Genomic DNA, 18,268 nt, shown 5'->3' on the forward strand with positions numbered 1-18,268 from the left:
TGATTGTAATTTGTTGCTGCTTTCAAATCAACTCCGCTAATTGATATAATTTATGTGTTTATTTGTACCTCTATATAATTATGCTCTAGTTACAAACTCTCCTCTGTTATAGCAGTGCGGTAAAAATGGGCGTAATGCATAGGAGCATGTACAGTGTATATCCTTTGTTTGTAGATAGTCATGGTGATCATTGTGACCATGCATTATCCATGATATGGTTTCCTCATGCACACTGCATGCCTTATATGTATAAATAATCTAGATATCTAGACTGAGTTGAATTGTGCTTGCAGTGCTATATAGCATCATAATTAGTATAATCTAATACCATGGCCAAATTGAACATAGGTTATGAAGCTCTTGTTAGCTGTCATGAAAAGCTGGTCTCTGAAATTGCTCAGGACCCTGAGCAAATGGCTATCACATTATTCCAGCATCGCTTCATATTCGAAGATACAAAAGCTAAAATCAATGAGCTAGACAGAACCAGAAGATATAAAGCGATATTGCTAGTGGACGACATTGAAAACAAAGTCAAGTGTTATCCAGAGTTCTATGAAAAATTCCTGTTCATTCTCGGTGAAAACAATTACAAATGGCTGTATTGTGACCTTTTGAAGTTACTTCAAGAGGAGTATGAAAAGATTGAACACAAGTCTAAAGACGGTAATTTGAATACATACTATCACATCACGCCTGTACGTAGACTATGCCTCTACTAAATACATACTATCATAGTAGAATATATTGTGTACAAAGCCACTAGATTAAAATTTTAGTAGGATATACTAAACTTTGTATCTGTATATATATATATATACACGCATATATAAGTATTTTCCTGTAATCACTCATTTTCCGTTGTTTATGCAGGATACGAGAGCTATCCATTGAGCCTGCTACAACCATTCCCTATACCATCACGGATTGCAATGGCTGATGAAACTGATTTAGGTATAATTATTCTTACAATAGGTATAGCCGGCTATAGTGATAACTATGAGCTATATAATAATATTATATCCCCCAAAATTAAGTTTTAGAGTTGGCCTGGTGCTGTATTTACATTAACTATGATATAGCTTTGTTGTTGAAACCTAAGATCAAAGAAAACATGAAATTACACAGGTGTACATTGGATTGATCAGATATCAGGATAGTGGTATAAGGGTTTTCACACATGAGTAAACACTTGACCATTGCATGGCTACATCACCACAGGATACCATATACATGCATGGTAACAAAGTATACGATGTGCACACAATTATAGGCCTGGGTCGATGTCACTACTAAGCAAATATGTATCCCATGTGGTACTCGTGCCGTGCAATAATTATTACATACAATGTTAATTGCTTTCATTCAATTGAACTCTATTTTCTTGTAGACATTCTTGAGTTACCTACCATGGACGATGGAGATGGAGGGACACTACCTGATCCATTAGAGCACCCTCCTGATGACACTGAAGTGGGAGCAGACCTCAGAGTAGCTGCAACACATCGACAGAAAGCACCTACTGGTATGTGATGATAATTAAATCAGACAGAGAAATGATTCAATAATTATTATGCTAACACGATTGCAGTTGATTCATTTGAAGGATGATTGCTACAAGCCTTCCAAAGTGGAGAGTTTGAACAAGTCATTGAGCTTCTATCCCAGGCTGAAAGTCAGTCCATTGATCTGAGAGGCGTGTCTGATGCAGACGGAAAAACTCTTCTTCACCTTGCTTGTCGCGAATACTGGGTGAACTCATACCAAATTGTGTGCAGCCTTGTTGATAAACACCATTGCGATGTTGCAGCAGTGGATGAAGATGGGAACACACCCCTTCATGAGGCATATCAATGCGGCAATCTCCCAATAGTAGCATACTTACTTAGCTTACCGACTTGTAATCCTGATGCAATCAACAAGTACGAGTACACTGTACTAAGAATGGCCCTTGAGACAACTGACAAACCAACTGCGAGAGATCTTCTAGCGACAGGACGAGTTGATCCTAGAAAAGGTAGCTCACGCGGTCATAGTTACTCAGAATTGCTTGCAATGAATCATCTTCAACCACAACCACAAGATTACGATGGCTCAGCTCTTCAAATGGTGATCCAGTTTGCAGAATGCATAGAGGGTAGCAATCATGTTCGCCAACCGTTCACTTCTTATTGCTTGCGTGACACACTCCATAAAATCTTAAAGAATCGTGACCAAATTTCAATCGGTGGAATAGTAGATCGCATTAAGGAGAACATGTTACCTCTTCCAGCAAACCCAGACGAGATTCATGCTTTGCTCATTGATATTCAAAGATTGTCTGACGAGTTTGACGTACATGGGGAGTATACTAATGAAGTTCAAGTTCGTTATATGCCATTAAGTAAGTATAGCTATTATTATGTGTTTAGTGTGATTGAGGCGAGCAAAGCGAGTCCGGCTTACCTAGTGTTCAGCGTTATTTGTATATGTGTTATGTGCATGTGTACAGTAGAACCGCAATTATCCGGCTTGGCAATTTTCTTTGAAAATGGGTGTGTCCCTTTAATGTGCATGTGCAGTTACCATGGACATAGGCATGTGCAGACACCCACATGCACTGCTGTTAATAAATTAAGTGGGTGGATCAAGGCGTAGTTTATTTATTCAGTCTGCCTCTGCATGGAACCAAGGTGTTCGGACCAAGGTGTTCGGATAACTGATCGACTGTACTGTCTTTGTTTTATACAGCACCAAAGCAATTAATTCATGGTCTACATTTGGAACTACAAAAGAAATTATTGACAGTTCGTTCTTAGAATATAATGATTAGCATTATACATGTGACATGGTTACATGGACGCTGCCTTAATCCTATAGTGCCAGAACTAACAAACTAAGTGTTTGCTGCGCTTCCCTTTGCTTCTTTGGCTTCCCTTATCGTGCAGTGTGCAACGTATATGTAACCTATAATAATTATGTATGTGTGTACCTTATAGCTGGTAATTTCCGGGGGACAAAATATTCGTGGTTTTTGTGGTTAGAGCTCTGACCACGAATATTTACCCACGAATGAAGCAACCTTACCTACCTTTACTTGCAGTGTAAGCAGCAACCACGAAAATATTATCCACGAAGTGACTAATATTGCTCAGTTAACAAAACTTCTGGGCACTTAGATCGATTTAAGTGCACGCAGTTAATTATGCCTCGAGGCGTAGCCGCAGGAGGGATACGGTAAAGCTGACTGTGTGTGTGTGTGTGTATTCCAGCAGTAACTGCTCAACGGTTGCAATGCGACGAAAACTAACAGCTTCTATAGGCTTCTAGCCACGTTCTCTTGGATTTTGATTCGTGGATTAGCAAACTAAAGCTTCTTTCTCTAGTTATGCTTATGGCTAGTTTGACTCACATTGAAGGCTGTTGCAGTCTCTTCAGAATCTTTTATAGCATCATCTGTTCGCACAAACTTTCTATTCAACATATGAGTTAGCCTTGCACTAAAGCGCTAGCTTTTTGTTAGCTACAAGACTCAGAAAATATCTGTTAAAACAGCTAGCTAGCAGTAGCCATTTGTGAAATTGATCTCTTTGGACACACCCCTTTAATTATTCCTGTGGATGTAATTGTTTGTTTTGTTTGTTTTGTTTTTTTCTTGTTTTGTTTTGTTCCAGCTGCCCCTGAAAAGGGGTAAGTCTGTCAGCATTAGGATGTATGCCTGCTAGACCTTACTACCTTACTCTATTTTCTGTAATGTCATATGCTGTAAAGCTCTCATAATAATAATAATAATAATAATAATAATAATAATGCGCATGCGCGCTCATTCCCCATGTGTGAGAAAATAATATCCAAGATCCAGATCCTCCTGGCAGAATCATCTTTGTCTTGAGGGCCTGGTAAGCCACAAAACACTACCATATAACAATATAGATAACAATATGCATGTACACAGGTCTTTTCTTCTTAGATAGTATTATATACACTGAACTACAGATCCTGGAAGAATCAATTTTCTTCTTTCTTGAGGTCCTGGTAAGCCACATAATACAACAATAGATGCATGTAGACTAAATAACTTCTCAGTGACTTTATATAGATAAGCTAACTTTAATATAAAATTCATTATAGAAACTAATATATAACACTCTAATACTTTTGAGCGAAAGCAAAACATGGCGGGAGGCATTAGCACAGCGCCAGCTTGAACACTAGTTGGGGCAGTAGGCGGAAGCGGGTGACTCTTCTTGGCCACTGTAACAACCTATCATCCACTGACCAGGGGCGTAGCTACCATTGTTTCCTGGTTCCCAGGAGCTGCCCTGCCCATCTTTTCATGCACGTGGCTGCAAATCAATCATCAGAGCTAGAGATGGCACCATGAAGCGTTTCACTTTGGCTTTGTCTCAGCTAGTCTCAGCTAGCTAGCTACCTCAAATAAAGAAGACCAAGACTTAAGTTCTAGTATCAATCCCAGTATTCTCAGACTCAGCTCTAAGCACAACTTTATTCAGGAAGTATAAGTTTAGAACAATCTCAGCCACATGAAACCTCTCAGGTAAATGACATTTAATTGTGCTCAGCTAGACTAGCAATACACAATTAATTAACACCTGCCTTTTAGTATGTCTATAGCTAGCTAGCTAGCTTCTCACAAACATGTAAAAAAAGTCAATGAGCAGTAGGTGTGCCCCAATCAAGAGGGTGTGGCACCGGAAGTGGCGTGGTCAAAAATTTCGCGGCGCGGAACCCCTGTCTCAAAAGTCTGGCTACGCCCCTGAGTCACCTCACACCATGCAGCAAAAAATTAATTAATGTAAAAATATTCATTCATGATATAAGCTATTGCGAATACATACATACATATACCGTATAGCCTGTAATTTTCGGGGGGGGCAAAACATTTGGAAGTTTTATTAACCGCATGCATGCACTTAAATCTAATCGCTCGTGGTAGGCACATTAAATGCGCCCAGTTATTCCTAATGCCTGCGCGGGGAGATAGATAATGAACCGCCAACGAATTGTCAGGTCAATCTGCACAGGGTCAAAGGTCAGTGAATCATGTCTGCATTATAATTAGCACACATACAGTTGTATAATTATTATTACTTATATAATTATTATTACTTATATAATTATTATTATACTTGTTGAAATGGCCATTTGATGCAGGTAAGTTAATTGGCCCACTATCCTCTATGAATCTTTGAGACACTGTTCAAGAGTAGCTCTAGGACCGATATCTAACTCACTGCATCCTACATAGCCATTTCAAAAAGTAATTCGACTCTATAGACACTACAGACTCGAACGCTTTCGCTCGCCCCATGACACCTCCTTGTGTCACTCTATAGTAATTATTTTATAATTATGCAGACTATGGAAGCTATCCAGAGAGCCTGCTTCAACCATTTCCTATGCCAGCTTCGACTGTCACTGCTGATGAACCTGATTCAGGTATTTCCTATAGAATGCATGCATGCTCTAGAGAGCTGTACTGATTATATCCTGCCAAATATATAGAGTCAGTCATTTTTTATACTAAACTTCTAGCAGGAATTCCTGGGTTCTCTACCGTGGACAACAGAGGTACACTATCGAACCCATTAGTGCACCCTCCTGATTACGCTGAAGTAGTGGGAGTGAACCTCAGAGCAGCTGCAACAAGTCGACAGGAAGCACCTACTGGTATGTATAATATTATTTTATGTGAGTAGCCAATTATAATGGACGAGGCATCTTCACACAAAATCTTTCACAGGAGAGGAGTATGTATCTCGAAACTCGCTGTCAGCTGATAGCACCATTGAAGATCAGGAAACACCTGACCACTACTCCTACGCAAGCGATGAACTACCACCCTCACGTCGCCGTGCACTCACTCAGGTAGCTAAAATATATAGCTATAGATGTTAGTGGTAGTAATCATTACGGTAAACGGCCTATATATATATACAAGACTAAACTATATCTACATCTTCTTGTAGTAGGCTTTATAAAGTTGTGGCATTTTAATGTTTGTCTGCTCTTTAAACAGAGGCTGAGACGAGATGAAACAAAGCCGAAGTATATTAAGTTTGGAATTCTCTTTATCAGTTTCTGTTGTGGGTTTGTTGTATTCTTAATTCTCGGAATATGCGGTGTAGTATTGTATGACGGCTATTCATTCATCAGTACTACCAGTGTGGTGCAAATTGATCGGCAATCCGTACCACTGATTGTAATTCATGACTTACCAACTGATTTAGTTCGGCTCACAGAGTTTGGAACAGACTTTGTTCCCATTAGCTTCTATACATTGAGGGATTGCTCTTCTAATGATTCATTCATAAACGTTGAGATCAATGAGACGATAACTGTAAACTTTAGCTCTCCGACTGACAAAAGCAAGCCTGTTACTGAGTTGTATCTGGCGAGAAACACTACAGTTACTGTAGCTATCACCACTGTTGTCCTCTCAAACTATGAAACTAATCATTGTGTTGCATTTCTCTTTGTTTTTGACAACTTTGACAAGTTCTTAAGCTTCACTTCAAGCTCATTTTTAGTCAAAGAATTCTATTACAAAGAATGTATTGTTAATGAACAATTACAGAATATGAATATAACTTTCGACAAACCATCGTACTACTATATCGGTGTGTACACGGACATTCCCACTGAAGCTACTACTTTCTCTTTACACTTTGTTGGAACGTATCTTCAATACGACATTTCTAATAAAGATGCTGTCTGCACTATAGACTCTCGTGATGATTTAAATTGTGATTTTTTCCCGGATTATAACAACCAGCAAACCTGTATTGTTGGTTTTGTTCCACCTATATCTACTGATACACCATCTGAAGTAACTGTAAGCTTTTACATGTACGTTGGTAAATACTGGGAGACATCCATAGATTCATCATTTTTTACTCCTCTAGTTCTATTTATTATGTTATTTCTTGTGTTGGCTTATTGCTTGTGTACACGTAAAACAGAATAACTTTGCATGTTGTTTCATGGTCACGTTTTGTTTCTAATCTGTATTGACTGACATTGAGTACATGTATTCCCAAAACATTAAAGTAATCTCTAAATTGAATTGTTTATCTGTTCTCAAAACATGTCTCACAGTGTCACTACATAATACTCCTAGCTGATAATGTCCAATCAGCGATTGTTCAATTCTTGGAACTTCTGTACACACTTAATAGATCCACATATCCGACGTCAGTTGAGGTGGGGTCAAAGTTCACTCCGAAGTGCTTGTCAAAACCAAGTCTGTAGAGAAGCAATTAAATAAGTAGATGAACATTTAAGGGCACTATAATGGTTGCTTAGAGAAGCAGTATCCCGTGCATACAAAAGTACCGTAATTATAGTATAATAATTATGAAGGGTTTAGTTTGCTGATACTATAATTAGTGATCTTGTATGCATGACTAATTTGTACTGCTTTTGAGGGTAGCATAAGTTACTGTTTTATCATAGCCTATAGTAGGAAATTATGCTAACAATCTCAGTGACACTAGAAAGTGAGTAGCATAGTCACTCGAAGCAATGAGCCAGAAACTTAGATTACAATAGTCACAAACTTCCAGTTGTTGCTGACTATTTCACTATCACGTCACTATACGACTCAGGAAACCGATGAACTGTATATTGTTGCTCGGATCCGAGATCAACTATTTTATTGCTTCTGAACCTATATGCTCATAAAACATGGCAAACAGTACTGTCATAATGTGCTGTATGCATGCATGTACGAATATCAAGGCTAGTGAACCCTCACTACGTTCGGGATACTATACAACCAGCCCTTTGATGGGCTTCTAAATCATAGAAACTTCCTAAACAGTGTCTAACTATTATAGAGACTTGGTGCACTTCCTGGAAACTTGTATAGGCATTCAACTATGAAATTAATGCTCCCCTTCAGCAAAGTACAAATATGTAATTAAAATAATTATGTATGCCAACGACTAAATTGTATAGTTCTTGTCATGATGCATGCACAATGCTAAGATATAATTATTGTTGCAGTAATTTTGAACTGTTCTTCCAAAGTTTGGGCATGCATATCCTTAAATCATGAGCACGGAGCAAATGACCAGAATCACGATAGCGTTATTGTAGTGACTGGTTTTCCTCCATGCACTGTTGCATTGTTGAGGCAGCACAGAACTAGATCTGAAATTTAGTAATAGGCCTACTATGGGGTATGGGGTGCCATTTGTGTCAAAATTAATACAAATTGCACATACATCATAAATGAATACATTATATAAATGCAGGTGCCCCATATGTAAATGCAGCATGTGCATATAGCAAATGAAGTGGTTGCATCACAAATGCCACAGGGAAAATATTTAAATTTCCTGCTACAGTGCTGCTACATTGCAGCCCATAAAATCTGCACATTTCCTGAAAAATGGCAGGTGTCCTGCAAGTGTCCTGCAACCTACTTACAAAGGATAGTGCAACGTTTCCTGTATAGTTTCCTTTACTATTCCTGAAGAAGTTCAGGACATGTGTAAGATTCATAAAGGAAAGTCTACAGGAAATTTTGTACTATCCTGAAAGTATAGGAAATTTAGATATTTTTCCTGTGTGCAGCACGTACATTTGTATATGTACCTGATATATATAATTATATGCAGCAGTTGCATATAATAAATGCAGCAGCGTCATATAATAAATGCAGCAGCCTCATATAATAAATGCAGCAGTCCCATATAATAATTATATGTAGCAGTCGCATATAATAAATGCAGCAGCGTCATATAATAAATGCAGCAGCCTCATATAATAAATGCAGCAGTCCCATATAATAATTATATGTAGCAGTCGCATATAATAAATGCAGCAGCCTCATATAATATATGTAGCAGTCGCATATAATAAATGCAGCAGCGTAATATAATATATGCAGCAGCCTCATATATTATATGCAGCAGCACCGTTTTTTCTGGCGGCCTGTAAGGCCAGGCAAAGTAGATTAGTAGTTTCTCGGGTTTTTGAAAATTGATGAGGCCATGAGGTCATTATTCATTATTCATTATGCTGACAGTGCAATATTTTAATGATATTCATGCACAAACAAACATCACATCATCAGTAATTGCAGTTTCTATTTTGTCATGTGGCTGGGTGTAACTCATTAATTGTAGACCACACCCTGATATACAACGGGTGTGGCTCATTAATTTAGGCCACACCCCCAAAATAATTAATAATGAACTACTAATCTACTTTGCCTGGCCTAATTGAAGCTATATAACTCCCACCGCTCAAAAAATGATTTGCATTATATTGTGTGGCTTGTGTTGTCGACTGTCTTTACATTATATTAGGGCTCTGTGTATACTGGGTCAACACAGGCATTCACGTGTAGAGAATCAGTTTTATAGGGTTATAGGGATAATGGTGTAGACAAGTTGACCTTGTCATGGTTCTTTATTAAGATCGTAGTAGCATGCATGGTAGCCTCGAATCCAGTTAATCGGCCTGGTCTCGAGGCTACATGCATGGTGGTCCTGTGAATAATATTATAGTGGCTCTGGGGGAGTTGTGTTTGTGTTCAATCATCCCAGGTATGGCATCTGGTACATTGCTGCAGCAACTATTTATTATCTGCACAGTCATGCATACATCGTGTTTCCGGTCTTGACAAGCACAAAAGCACCTCGGAGTGCCACCTCAACCGACGTCTTTATTCAAAGAGTATGTACAGAACTTCCAATTAAGGATTTAACAATCAGATTGGACGTTAATTGTTAGCTATATAGTGATACTGTTGATAGGCTTAGATATGTCTTAACTGATTATCCATTAGTGGGAGTGAATTAGCCTCTACACAGGCTCTCCTTTTTCTGTTCTTTATTGTTCAATAAGATAAAATACTGTCTTAATCGTTCAATGAGATAAAATACGGTATTAATTGGAGGAATAAAGAAAGAAATAGACGTAGAGTTAGGAAAAAGGAGAGCCTGTATCGGGAAGTCGCGTGAGGGTAGAAGGGTGGTAGAAGGGTGAAAATGAGCGTGGGCATGCTGAGCTAGAGATGTTGGACTGCCCACGCAGATATCTATGACTAATAAAACTTTGCCTGCAGCAAGCTGGACATGGACTTGGAACTGGAAGTTTGCAAGCACTATAGCTAGCTATATACCTTAGGCTTAGCTAGATGATCTACTAGTCTAGATTGTGTGTTCAGATTCTATCAGACTATTACCTTTTCTTGTGTCTTTCTACATGCTAGTATAGATCAAGAATAGCTTAGTCATCATTATCATATAGCAGGTAGCTACTGCCACCAGAGCTGGCCACGCTGGTTCTCTGATCTGACTTGCAGCACAGCTTGGGTGTTTGTCTCAGTACAGTTTTATTAACTCTGAATGCGTGGGAGAATACCTTACGTCACGATTGTGGGCTACATTATTGCCCACGTTCATAAAAATCCTTGTGGATCACGCGATTTCCCAAACCAGGCCTTACTTTTCTTAATTAACTGTACGCCCATTTCTTTCTTTGCTGCCTCACTATGTCTTTCTTGGATGAACAGTGACAACAGCAAGAAAAAGTAAGGCCTGGGAACGAGGCTAGGAGTGAATAAGCTCCCACACTCAATCTCATGCATGATTGACATGTGACAGACCTTATACCTGTAACCCTTTTGAGATATTATACTTTGATGCCAGTGTGCATGAAGCATTAGAGATCAGCTGCAACTTACTTCAATTAGAATCTCAGAGTCTCTATATCAATCTACATTCTGGCAAAGACTGTATGCATAAGTAAGTTGCTTATTGAGACAACATTGGTATAAGAATGCTTATTGCATGGCAGGTCTGTGAGTGGTGCAATAACTATGACAACAAATATTGGTTACAATGTATTGGTGAGTTGCAACGAGCAGCTAGTTGCTGACTTTGCTTCAGATCCGGAAGGAAACGCTGGAGTTATGTTCCAAAACCATCTGATATCAGTCCAAACAAATCAGAAAATCAATCAGCTTGACAAGATAAACACGGATAAGGCCAGGATGCTAGTGGTAGAATTGCAGGCAAAAGTCAAAAGTTTTCCGGGAACTTATGATGAATTCATTAAAGTACTTCGGGAAAGGAATGAGCGACATGATGACCTCCTCTTCTCAGTGCTTACAGATAAGTACAAGGAGTTAGAAGCTGTAACAGCAGGTATATATATATATATGTGTGTGATCCATGCAGTAGCTGTAACCATGCAGTAGTTTACGCTATAAACTGTGCATGCATATAAGACAATAAATTGCAATTGCATGCAGAAACTGAAGTTCCTAAAAACCCAGTAGAACCACAGAGGATTGTTGCAACCAGTAAGTACAGCTATATAATTATAATGAAAGCACCACGGGTGCTGATGCCTGCGGAGGTGCCAAAGCTACATAACATAAAGCTAGCTTACATTACACATTGATCATGATAATTTTGCTGCATGCAGACTGAGAATTAAAGAGTGAGTGGGTAATGATCGACGATGATTGTTGTTAAAAACGATGGATGCCAAAGTTCAAGTCTAGAGCCTTGCAGCTCTCTTTGATCTTTCAGCTACCAATAGCTAGCGTTCTAGTGCAGAGAACACTTGGTGAACAAGTTTTGCTACGGACTCTTCTGAAAAGGCTGCAATGGCAATTCTAAATAGGCATAACTCGAGAACGAAGCATTATTTTGCAAATCCACGAATTAAAATCCAAGTAAACACGACTAAGAAGCCTATAGAAACTCTTACTTGCACTTGATTCATCCTTGAGCAGCTGTAGCGGTCTACACACACAAACATACAGACACACAAACACACTACCGTATACCTCGCTTGCGCATGCGCACCGAGGCATAATAATAAGTCATACAATGCAATCAACACTCTTACTCTTGTCAATTAATAGGCTTTGTAGTTATTATATTTACATTAATACATGCAATGCCAAACTCTCTTTTCTGCGTGGTGTAGTTCTTGAGTTACCTACCGTGGACGATGGAGGGACACTACCTGATCCATTAGAGTACCCTCCTGATGACGCTGAAGTAGGAGCGGACCTCAGAGCAGCTGCAACAAGACGACAGGAAGCCCCCACAGGTATGTATGTGAATGGATAAATTCTTTGCAATAACTATACATGTCAATTGTAGTTGATACATTCAAAGGACGATTGCTACAAGCCTTCCAAAGTGGAGAAAGTGAACAAGTCATTGAGCTTCTATCCCAGGCTGAAAGTCAGTCCATTGATCTGAGAGGTGTATCTGATGCAGACAGCAAAACTCTTCTTCATTTTGCATGTCGCAAAAACTGGGTGGACTGGCATGGCATCGTGCGAAGCCTCATCGATAAACACTATTGCGATGTTGCAGCAGTGGATGAAGATGGGAACACACCCCTTCATGAGGCTTATCAATGCGGTAATTTCCCATCCGTAGAGTACCTGCTTAGCTTACCGACTTGTAATCCCGATGCAATCAACAAGCACGACTACACAGTACTGAGAATGGCCCTTGAGGTAAACGACAAAAAAACTGCGAGAAATCTTTTAGCAACAGGACGAGTCGATCCTAGAAAAGGTAGCCCACGCGGTCATACTTACTCAGAATTGCTTGAAAGAAATCAGCTTCAACCACAAAAACAAGATGGCTCAGCTCTTGAAATGGTGACCCAGTTTGCGGAGTGCATGGAGGGTAACAATCACGTTCGTCCACCATTCACTTCTTATTGCTTGCGTGATACACTCAACAAGATCTTGAAGAATTGTGATCAAGTTTCAATCACTGGAATAGTAGATCGCATTAAACAGAACATGTTACCTCTTCCAGAAAAACCTGATGAGATTCATGATCTGCTTATTGATATTCAGGGATTCTCAGACGAGTTTGTCATGCACAGACACAGACCTAGTAATGATTTGGGGAAACTTAAAGTTCGAAAAAAAGGTACGATTTTAAGTACGTATACATACAGCATAAGTTTTATGCCTGTTTTCCGCAGTAGATCGAATTACAGTAGTTATTGATGAAAGTGACGAGAGTATTGAGCCAGTACCAGAACCCTCTAAACCTCCTGAGGTAGGGTTTTTGCCACCCTACTCATCTACTCAGGTATGATAGATATCTCTACTAACTGATGACAATCCTGTATTTTGTATATCCCTGTATTTACTCTATACGTTCACAGAAAGTTCAACGTCCAACCAAACGTGAAATTAAGAAGCTAAACAAAAATCAAACCAAGCGTAAAAATAAAGAGCCAGAAGAAAGCATAACACGCATATGTCTCTATTATTGTTTCTTTGGATTTGTTATATTGTTTGTACTAGGCATTTTCGGTGCATTATTGTACGATGGCTATTCACTCGTTGGTACTACCAGTGTGGTACAAATTCATCTGCAATCTGTGCCACTAATTGGAATACTTGATAATCCATCCACTTTTGATCGTCTTAGATTCTCAGAACCAACCAACGGAACAGACTTAGTCCCCATTAGCTTCTATACATTGAGGAATTGCTCTTTTGAAGATTCACTTACAAATGTTAAGATCAATGAGACAATAACTGTAAACTTTGGCTTCCCGAATGACAAAAGCAAAGCTGTTACTGAATTGTATCTTCTTGGAAACACCACCCTGACTTTACATGTTACCACTGAAGTCATCCCTAACTATTTAACCGGTCACTGTATTGCATTTCTTCTTGTTTTTGATGATTTTAATAAGTTCTTGAACTTCACCTCAAACTATTTTTTAGCCGAAGAATTCTATTACAAAGAATGTATTGCTAACGAAAAATCACAAACGATGAATATAACATTCGACAAACCATCGTACTACTATATTGGTGTGTACACAGACATTCCGACTGAAGTTGATATGTTTTTTTTACACTTTCTCGGAACGTATTTGCAATACGACATTTCAAATGGGAACACTGGTTGCTCTATAAGCTCTCTGGGTGCTTTAAGTTGTGATTTTTCTCTGAATACCAACCAGCAATTGCAAACCTGTATTGTTGGTTTCGTACCACCTAGTACTGTGTTATCTGGAATAAAAACAACAACTGTAAACTTTTACACTGATGTCAACTCGCGAGCAAATATAACAATATATTTCTTTCTTCCTCTATTATTTTTCATGATTATTATGATTTTTATTTCTTGTAATTATTGTATACTACATAGATATAGAAGGGGAAAGAAGCCTGCGTAAGTTTTTATTGAGTTAGGTTCACACAATTTTGATGTTTAAGTTAAGTTTTTATCTGTTCTCAACTGTGTTGCATTTCTCCTTGTTTTTGACAAGTTCTTAAGTTTCACTTTAAGCTCATCTTTAGTCGAAGAATTTTATTACGAAGCATGTATACTTGTTAATGAACAATTACAGATGAATATTCAACAAACCATCGTACTACTACATTGGTTTGTACACAGACATTCCCACTGAAGCTACTACTTTCTCTTTACACTTTCTCGGAATATATCTTCAATACGACATTTCTAACAAAGATGCTGTCTGCACTATAGACTCTCGTGATGATTTAAGTTGTGAATTTGCAACCAGCAAACTTGTATTGTTGGTTCTGTTCCACCTATATACTGATACACCATTTAGAGTAACTGTAAGCTCTTACATGTACATTGGTAAATACTCAGAGACATACGTAGACACATTGTTTTTTAGTCCTCTAGTTATATTGTTTCTGTTATTTTTTGGGTTGGTTTATTGTTTTTTTAAGTGTTGTATACCTAAAACAGAATAATAATTATTGTTGTTACATGGTCATGTTTTTGTGACTTGTATTGACTGACATTGAGTATTAGAAAACATTAAAGCGATCTCTAAATTGAATTGTTTCTCTGTTCTCAAGTTAGCAGTGTCACTACATAATAATACTCCTTGTCCAATCAGATTGTTCGATGCTTGAAACTTCTGTACACACTTTTTAAATATATCCACATATCTGACGTCAGTTGAGGTGGGGTCAAAGTTCACTCCGAAGTGCTTGTCAAAGCCAAGTCTGTAGAGAAGTAATTAAATAAGTAGATGAACATTTAAGGGAACTATAATGGTTGCTTAGAAGCAGTATATATCCCATGCATACAAAAGTACCATAATTATAGTACGGTATCAACTATGTATACGTCTGGATGGTTGCAGTAGTACAGATCAGTCGACAAACAACCACACTATAATACCAGTTTAAGGACTATCGACTATTGTGAGATGCATGGTGCTATCTTTCAACCATGTGCATGAGTACGTGTGTGGTACGTACCATAGAAGAGCCACATCCAGTATAGGTTTAACCCTCATTTTCTAATAATTATGATTATATTTTGGAACACATGTACATTAATACAGTTGTTGCTGAACTACACACTGCATGCATGTACATGTAAATATAGACAGTAAATGTACTCACACATACAGTGCTATCTGAGTCACCTGATCATGTTAGCGTATAGTGTGAGGAGTACTTGTCTCAGGTACTGCATTGTGGGAGGAGTGAGGAGACCATTCTCCGGGAGTGTGAGGAGGGGGGTGCTCCGATGAGTGTTGTGGGACCTCTGGAACCTTTGAATCGAGGAAAGGGTGGAGTCAGAGTAAAGTCCGTCCAATCGATGGCTACTGCTGAGCAGCTCAAATAGTTGAGGTGTTGGAGAACACCTGTGTGTGCGTGTGTATGGGGGGGGGGGGTCAGTTAATTACCAAATCCAGCAGAGATACATTGTACTGTCAGTACAAACACGCTTAATTCCCCAAACTCTGCAAGATTTTGCAGTGAAAGTGAAACTGAAAGTAGGGGAAGGGTCGTCTATTGTATTTATATTGACGACCCTTCCCCTAACTTTCTGCCGTGTGTTGAGCCCCATCCCCCCCAAAGTTGCCACAAGTAAAGTCATGCAGCTTTTGTGAGTGTCATGAAGCTGGTCTCTCAAAACCCAAAGCTATTCCAGCATCAATTACTTGTGAGATTCTTGCAAAAAAGAATAATTATAATAATTATTATGGTGAGTTTGTGCAAGAGCTCCAAGACGAGCACGGAAAGATAAGAAGAGTCTAAAGTATCTGCTAGTGTAAGCTGATGGGTAAGTGGGTAACTGAATGCTCTTATTTTTCTTACTATAATTATACACATGAGCTTGTTAGCGTTGTTCCACTCCAATGCACATGAATAACAATAGGTTAATTGCCTTTATAATTAATTGTTGGCATAGGTAGCCTGGAATGGTGGAGGAGTGTGTCTATATATGGATATTTGCCATACTTCCTATAATTATACTGATGCATGAGTGCTACACACAAAGTTGGCGTAACTAAATTGGAGGAATTTGTCTGTTTTAAGACTAACTTTGAGTCGTCATAACTTGAGTTTCGATAGTGTACCAGCACAATTATAAATGCATTTTGTAGCCCTTTGTAATGTCTATCTAATGATGTGTTTAAATCAGCGATAACCTAGAGATAGAAAAAGTTATGTTCTCTGAGAAAAGCCATGGCGTAACTAAATTGTAGGAATTTGGTCTGTTTTAAGACTAACTTTGAGTCGTCGTAACTTGAGTTTCGATAGAGTACCAGCGCAATTATAAATGCCCTTTGTAATATCTATCTAATGGTGTGTTTAAATCAGCAGAGATAGAAAAAGTTATGTTCTCTGTGAAAAGCCATGGCGTAACTAAATTTGGTCTGTTTTAAGACTAACTTTGAGTCGTCATAACTTGAGTTTCGATAGAGTACCAGCGCAATTATAAATGAATTTTGTAGCCCTTTGTAATGTCTATCTAATAGTGTGTTTAAATCAGCGATAACCTAGAGATAGAAAAAGTTATGTTCTCTGAGAAAAGCCATGGCGTAACTAAATTGTAGGAATTTGGTCTGTTTTAAGACTAACTTTGAGTCGTCGTAACTTGAGTTTCGATAGAGTACCAGCACAATTATAAATGCATTTTGTAGCCCTTTATAATGTCTATCTAATGGTGTGTTTAAATCAGTGATAAGCTAGAGATAGAAAAAGGTATGTTCTCTGAGAAAAGCCATGGCGTAACTAAATTTGGTCTGTTTTAAGACTAACTTTGAGTCGTCGTAACTTGAGTTTCGATAGAGTACCAGCACAATTATAAATGGATTTTGTAGCCCTTTGTAATGTCTATCTAATAAATCAGCGATAACCTAGAGATAGAAAAAGTTATGTTCTCTGAGAAAAGCCATGGCGTAACTAAATTGTAGGAATTTGGTCTGTTTTAAGACTAACTTTGAGTCGTCGTAACTTGAGTTTCGATAGAGTACCAGCGCAATTATAAATACATTTTGTAGCCCTTTATAATGTCTATCTAATGGTGTGTTTAAATCAGTGATAAGCTAGAGATAGAAAAAGTTATGTTCTCTGAGAAAAGCCATGGCGTAACTAAATTTGGTCTGTTTTAAGACTAACTTTGAGTCGTCGTAACTTGAGTTTCGATAGTGTACCAGCACAATTATAAATGCATTTTGTAGCCCTTTGTAATATTTATTTAATGATGTGTTTAAATCAGCGATAACCTAGAGATAGAAAAAGTTATGTTCTCTGAGAAAAGCCATGGCGTAACTAAATTGTAGGAATTTGGTCTGTTTTAAGACTAACTTTGAGTCATCGTAACTTGAGTTTCGATAGAGTACCAGCGCAATTATAAATGCCCTTTGTAATATCTATCTAATGGTGTGTTTAAATCAGCAGAGATAGAAAAAGTTATGTTCTCTGTGAAAAGCCATGGCGTAACTAAATTTGGTCTGTTTTAAGACTAACTTTGAGTCGTCATAACTTGAGTTTCGATAGAGTACCAGCACAATTATAAATGCATTTTGTAGCCCTTTGTAATGTCGATCTATCTAATGATGTGTTTAAATCAGCGATAACCTAGAGATAGAAAAAGTTATGTTCTCTGAGAAAAGCCATGGCGTAACTAAATTTGGTCTGTTTTAAGACTAACTTTGAGTCGTCATAACTTGAGTTTCGATAGAGTACCAGCGCAATTATAAATGCATTTTGTAGCCCTTTGTAATATGTCTATCTAATGATGTGTTTAAATCTAGAGATAGAAAAAGTTATGTTCTATGAGAAAAGCTATGGCGTAACTAAATTGTAGGAATTTGGTCATGTGTCAATGTGTTTACTTTTGCTAGCTGCTGCATTATTATATGATATCTTTAGCAACAAATACGGACTTAACTACTGCGTTAGCTATGCTGGCTTCTCTGCCTAGAGGTATAGGCTACAATAACTCTTACTCTTCCCCCCCGCTGG

The 18,268-nt window shown here is 38.3% G+C and overlaps 1 protein-coding gene and 1 long non-coding RNA gene across 3 annotated transcripts; both read left to right on the forward strand.

Moving 5' to 3' along the window:
* Positions 1-229: 229 nt before the first annotated feature.
* On the forward strand, positions 230-7,086 carry LOC135345411 (uncharacterized). Of its 2 annotated transcripts, none has more exons than XM_064542836.1 (8): positions 230-666; positions 874-954; positions 1,391-1,525; positions 1,592-2,383; positions 5,359-5,439; positions 5,539-5,670; positions 5,744-5,868; positions 6,020-7,086. In XM_064542836.1, exons 4-8 carry the CDS (start codon positions 1,945-1,947, stop codon positions 6,965-6,967), a joined length of 1,725 nt encoding a protein of 574 aa, XP_064398906.1. In that variant the 5' UTR covers positions 230-666; positions 874-954; positions 1,391-1,525; positions 1,592-1,944; the 3' UTR covers positions 6,968-7,086. The 2 variants fall into 2 exon arrangements, with proteins under 2 accessions (XP_064398906.1, XP_064398905.1); XM_064542835.1 differs by having other exon boundaries at positions 232-666; positions 5,536-5,670.
* Positions 7,087-10,574: 3,488 nt separating this feature from the next.
* Positions 10,575-11,447, forward strand: LOC135345421 (uncharacterized). The gene is made up of 3 exons (XR_010397741.1): positions 10,575-10,760; positions 10,813-11,162; positions 11,270-11,447. It is a non-coding gene; the product is annotated as an uncharacterized LOC135345421 (long non-coding RNA).
* The last annotated feature ends 6,821 nt before the right edge of the window (positions 11,448-18,268 follow it).

Source organism: Halichondria panicea, chromosome 12 (genome assembly GCF_963675165.1).
Source record: "Halichondria panicea chromosome 12, odHalPani1.1, whole genome shotgun sequence".
NCBI lineage: Eukaryota > Metazoa > Porifera > Demospongiae > Suberitida > Halichondriidae > Halichondria > Halichondria panicea.

Coding starts and splice junctions, on each gene's coding strand:
- LOC135345411 (XM_064542835.1), top strand. CDS start 1,945: ATGGCCCTTGAGACAACTGACAAACCAACTGCGAGAGATCTTCTAGCG. Junction 5,440..5,535: donor TGCTGATGAACCTGATTCAG/GTATTTCCTATA, acceptor CTAAACTTCTAG/CAGGAATTCCTGGGTTCTCT. Junction 5,869..6,019: donor GTCGCCGTGCACTCACTCAG/GTAGCTAAAATA, acceptor CTCTTTAAACAG/AGGCTGAGACGAGATGAAAC.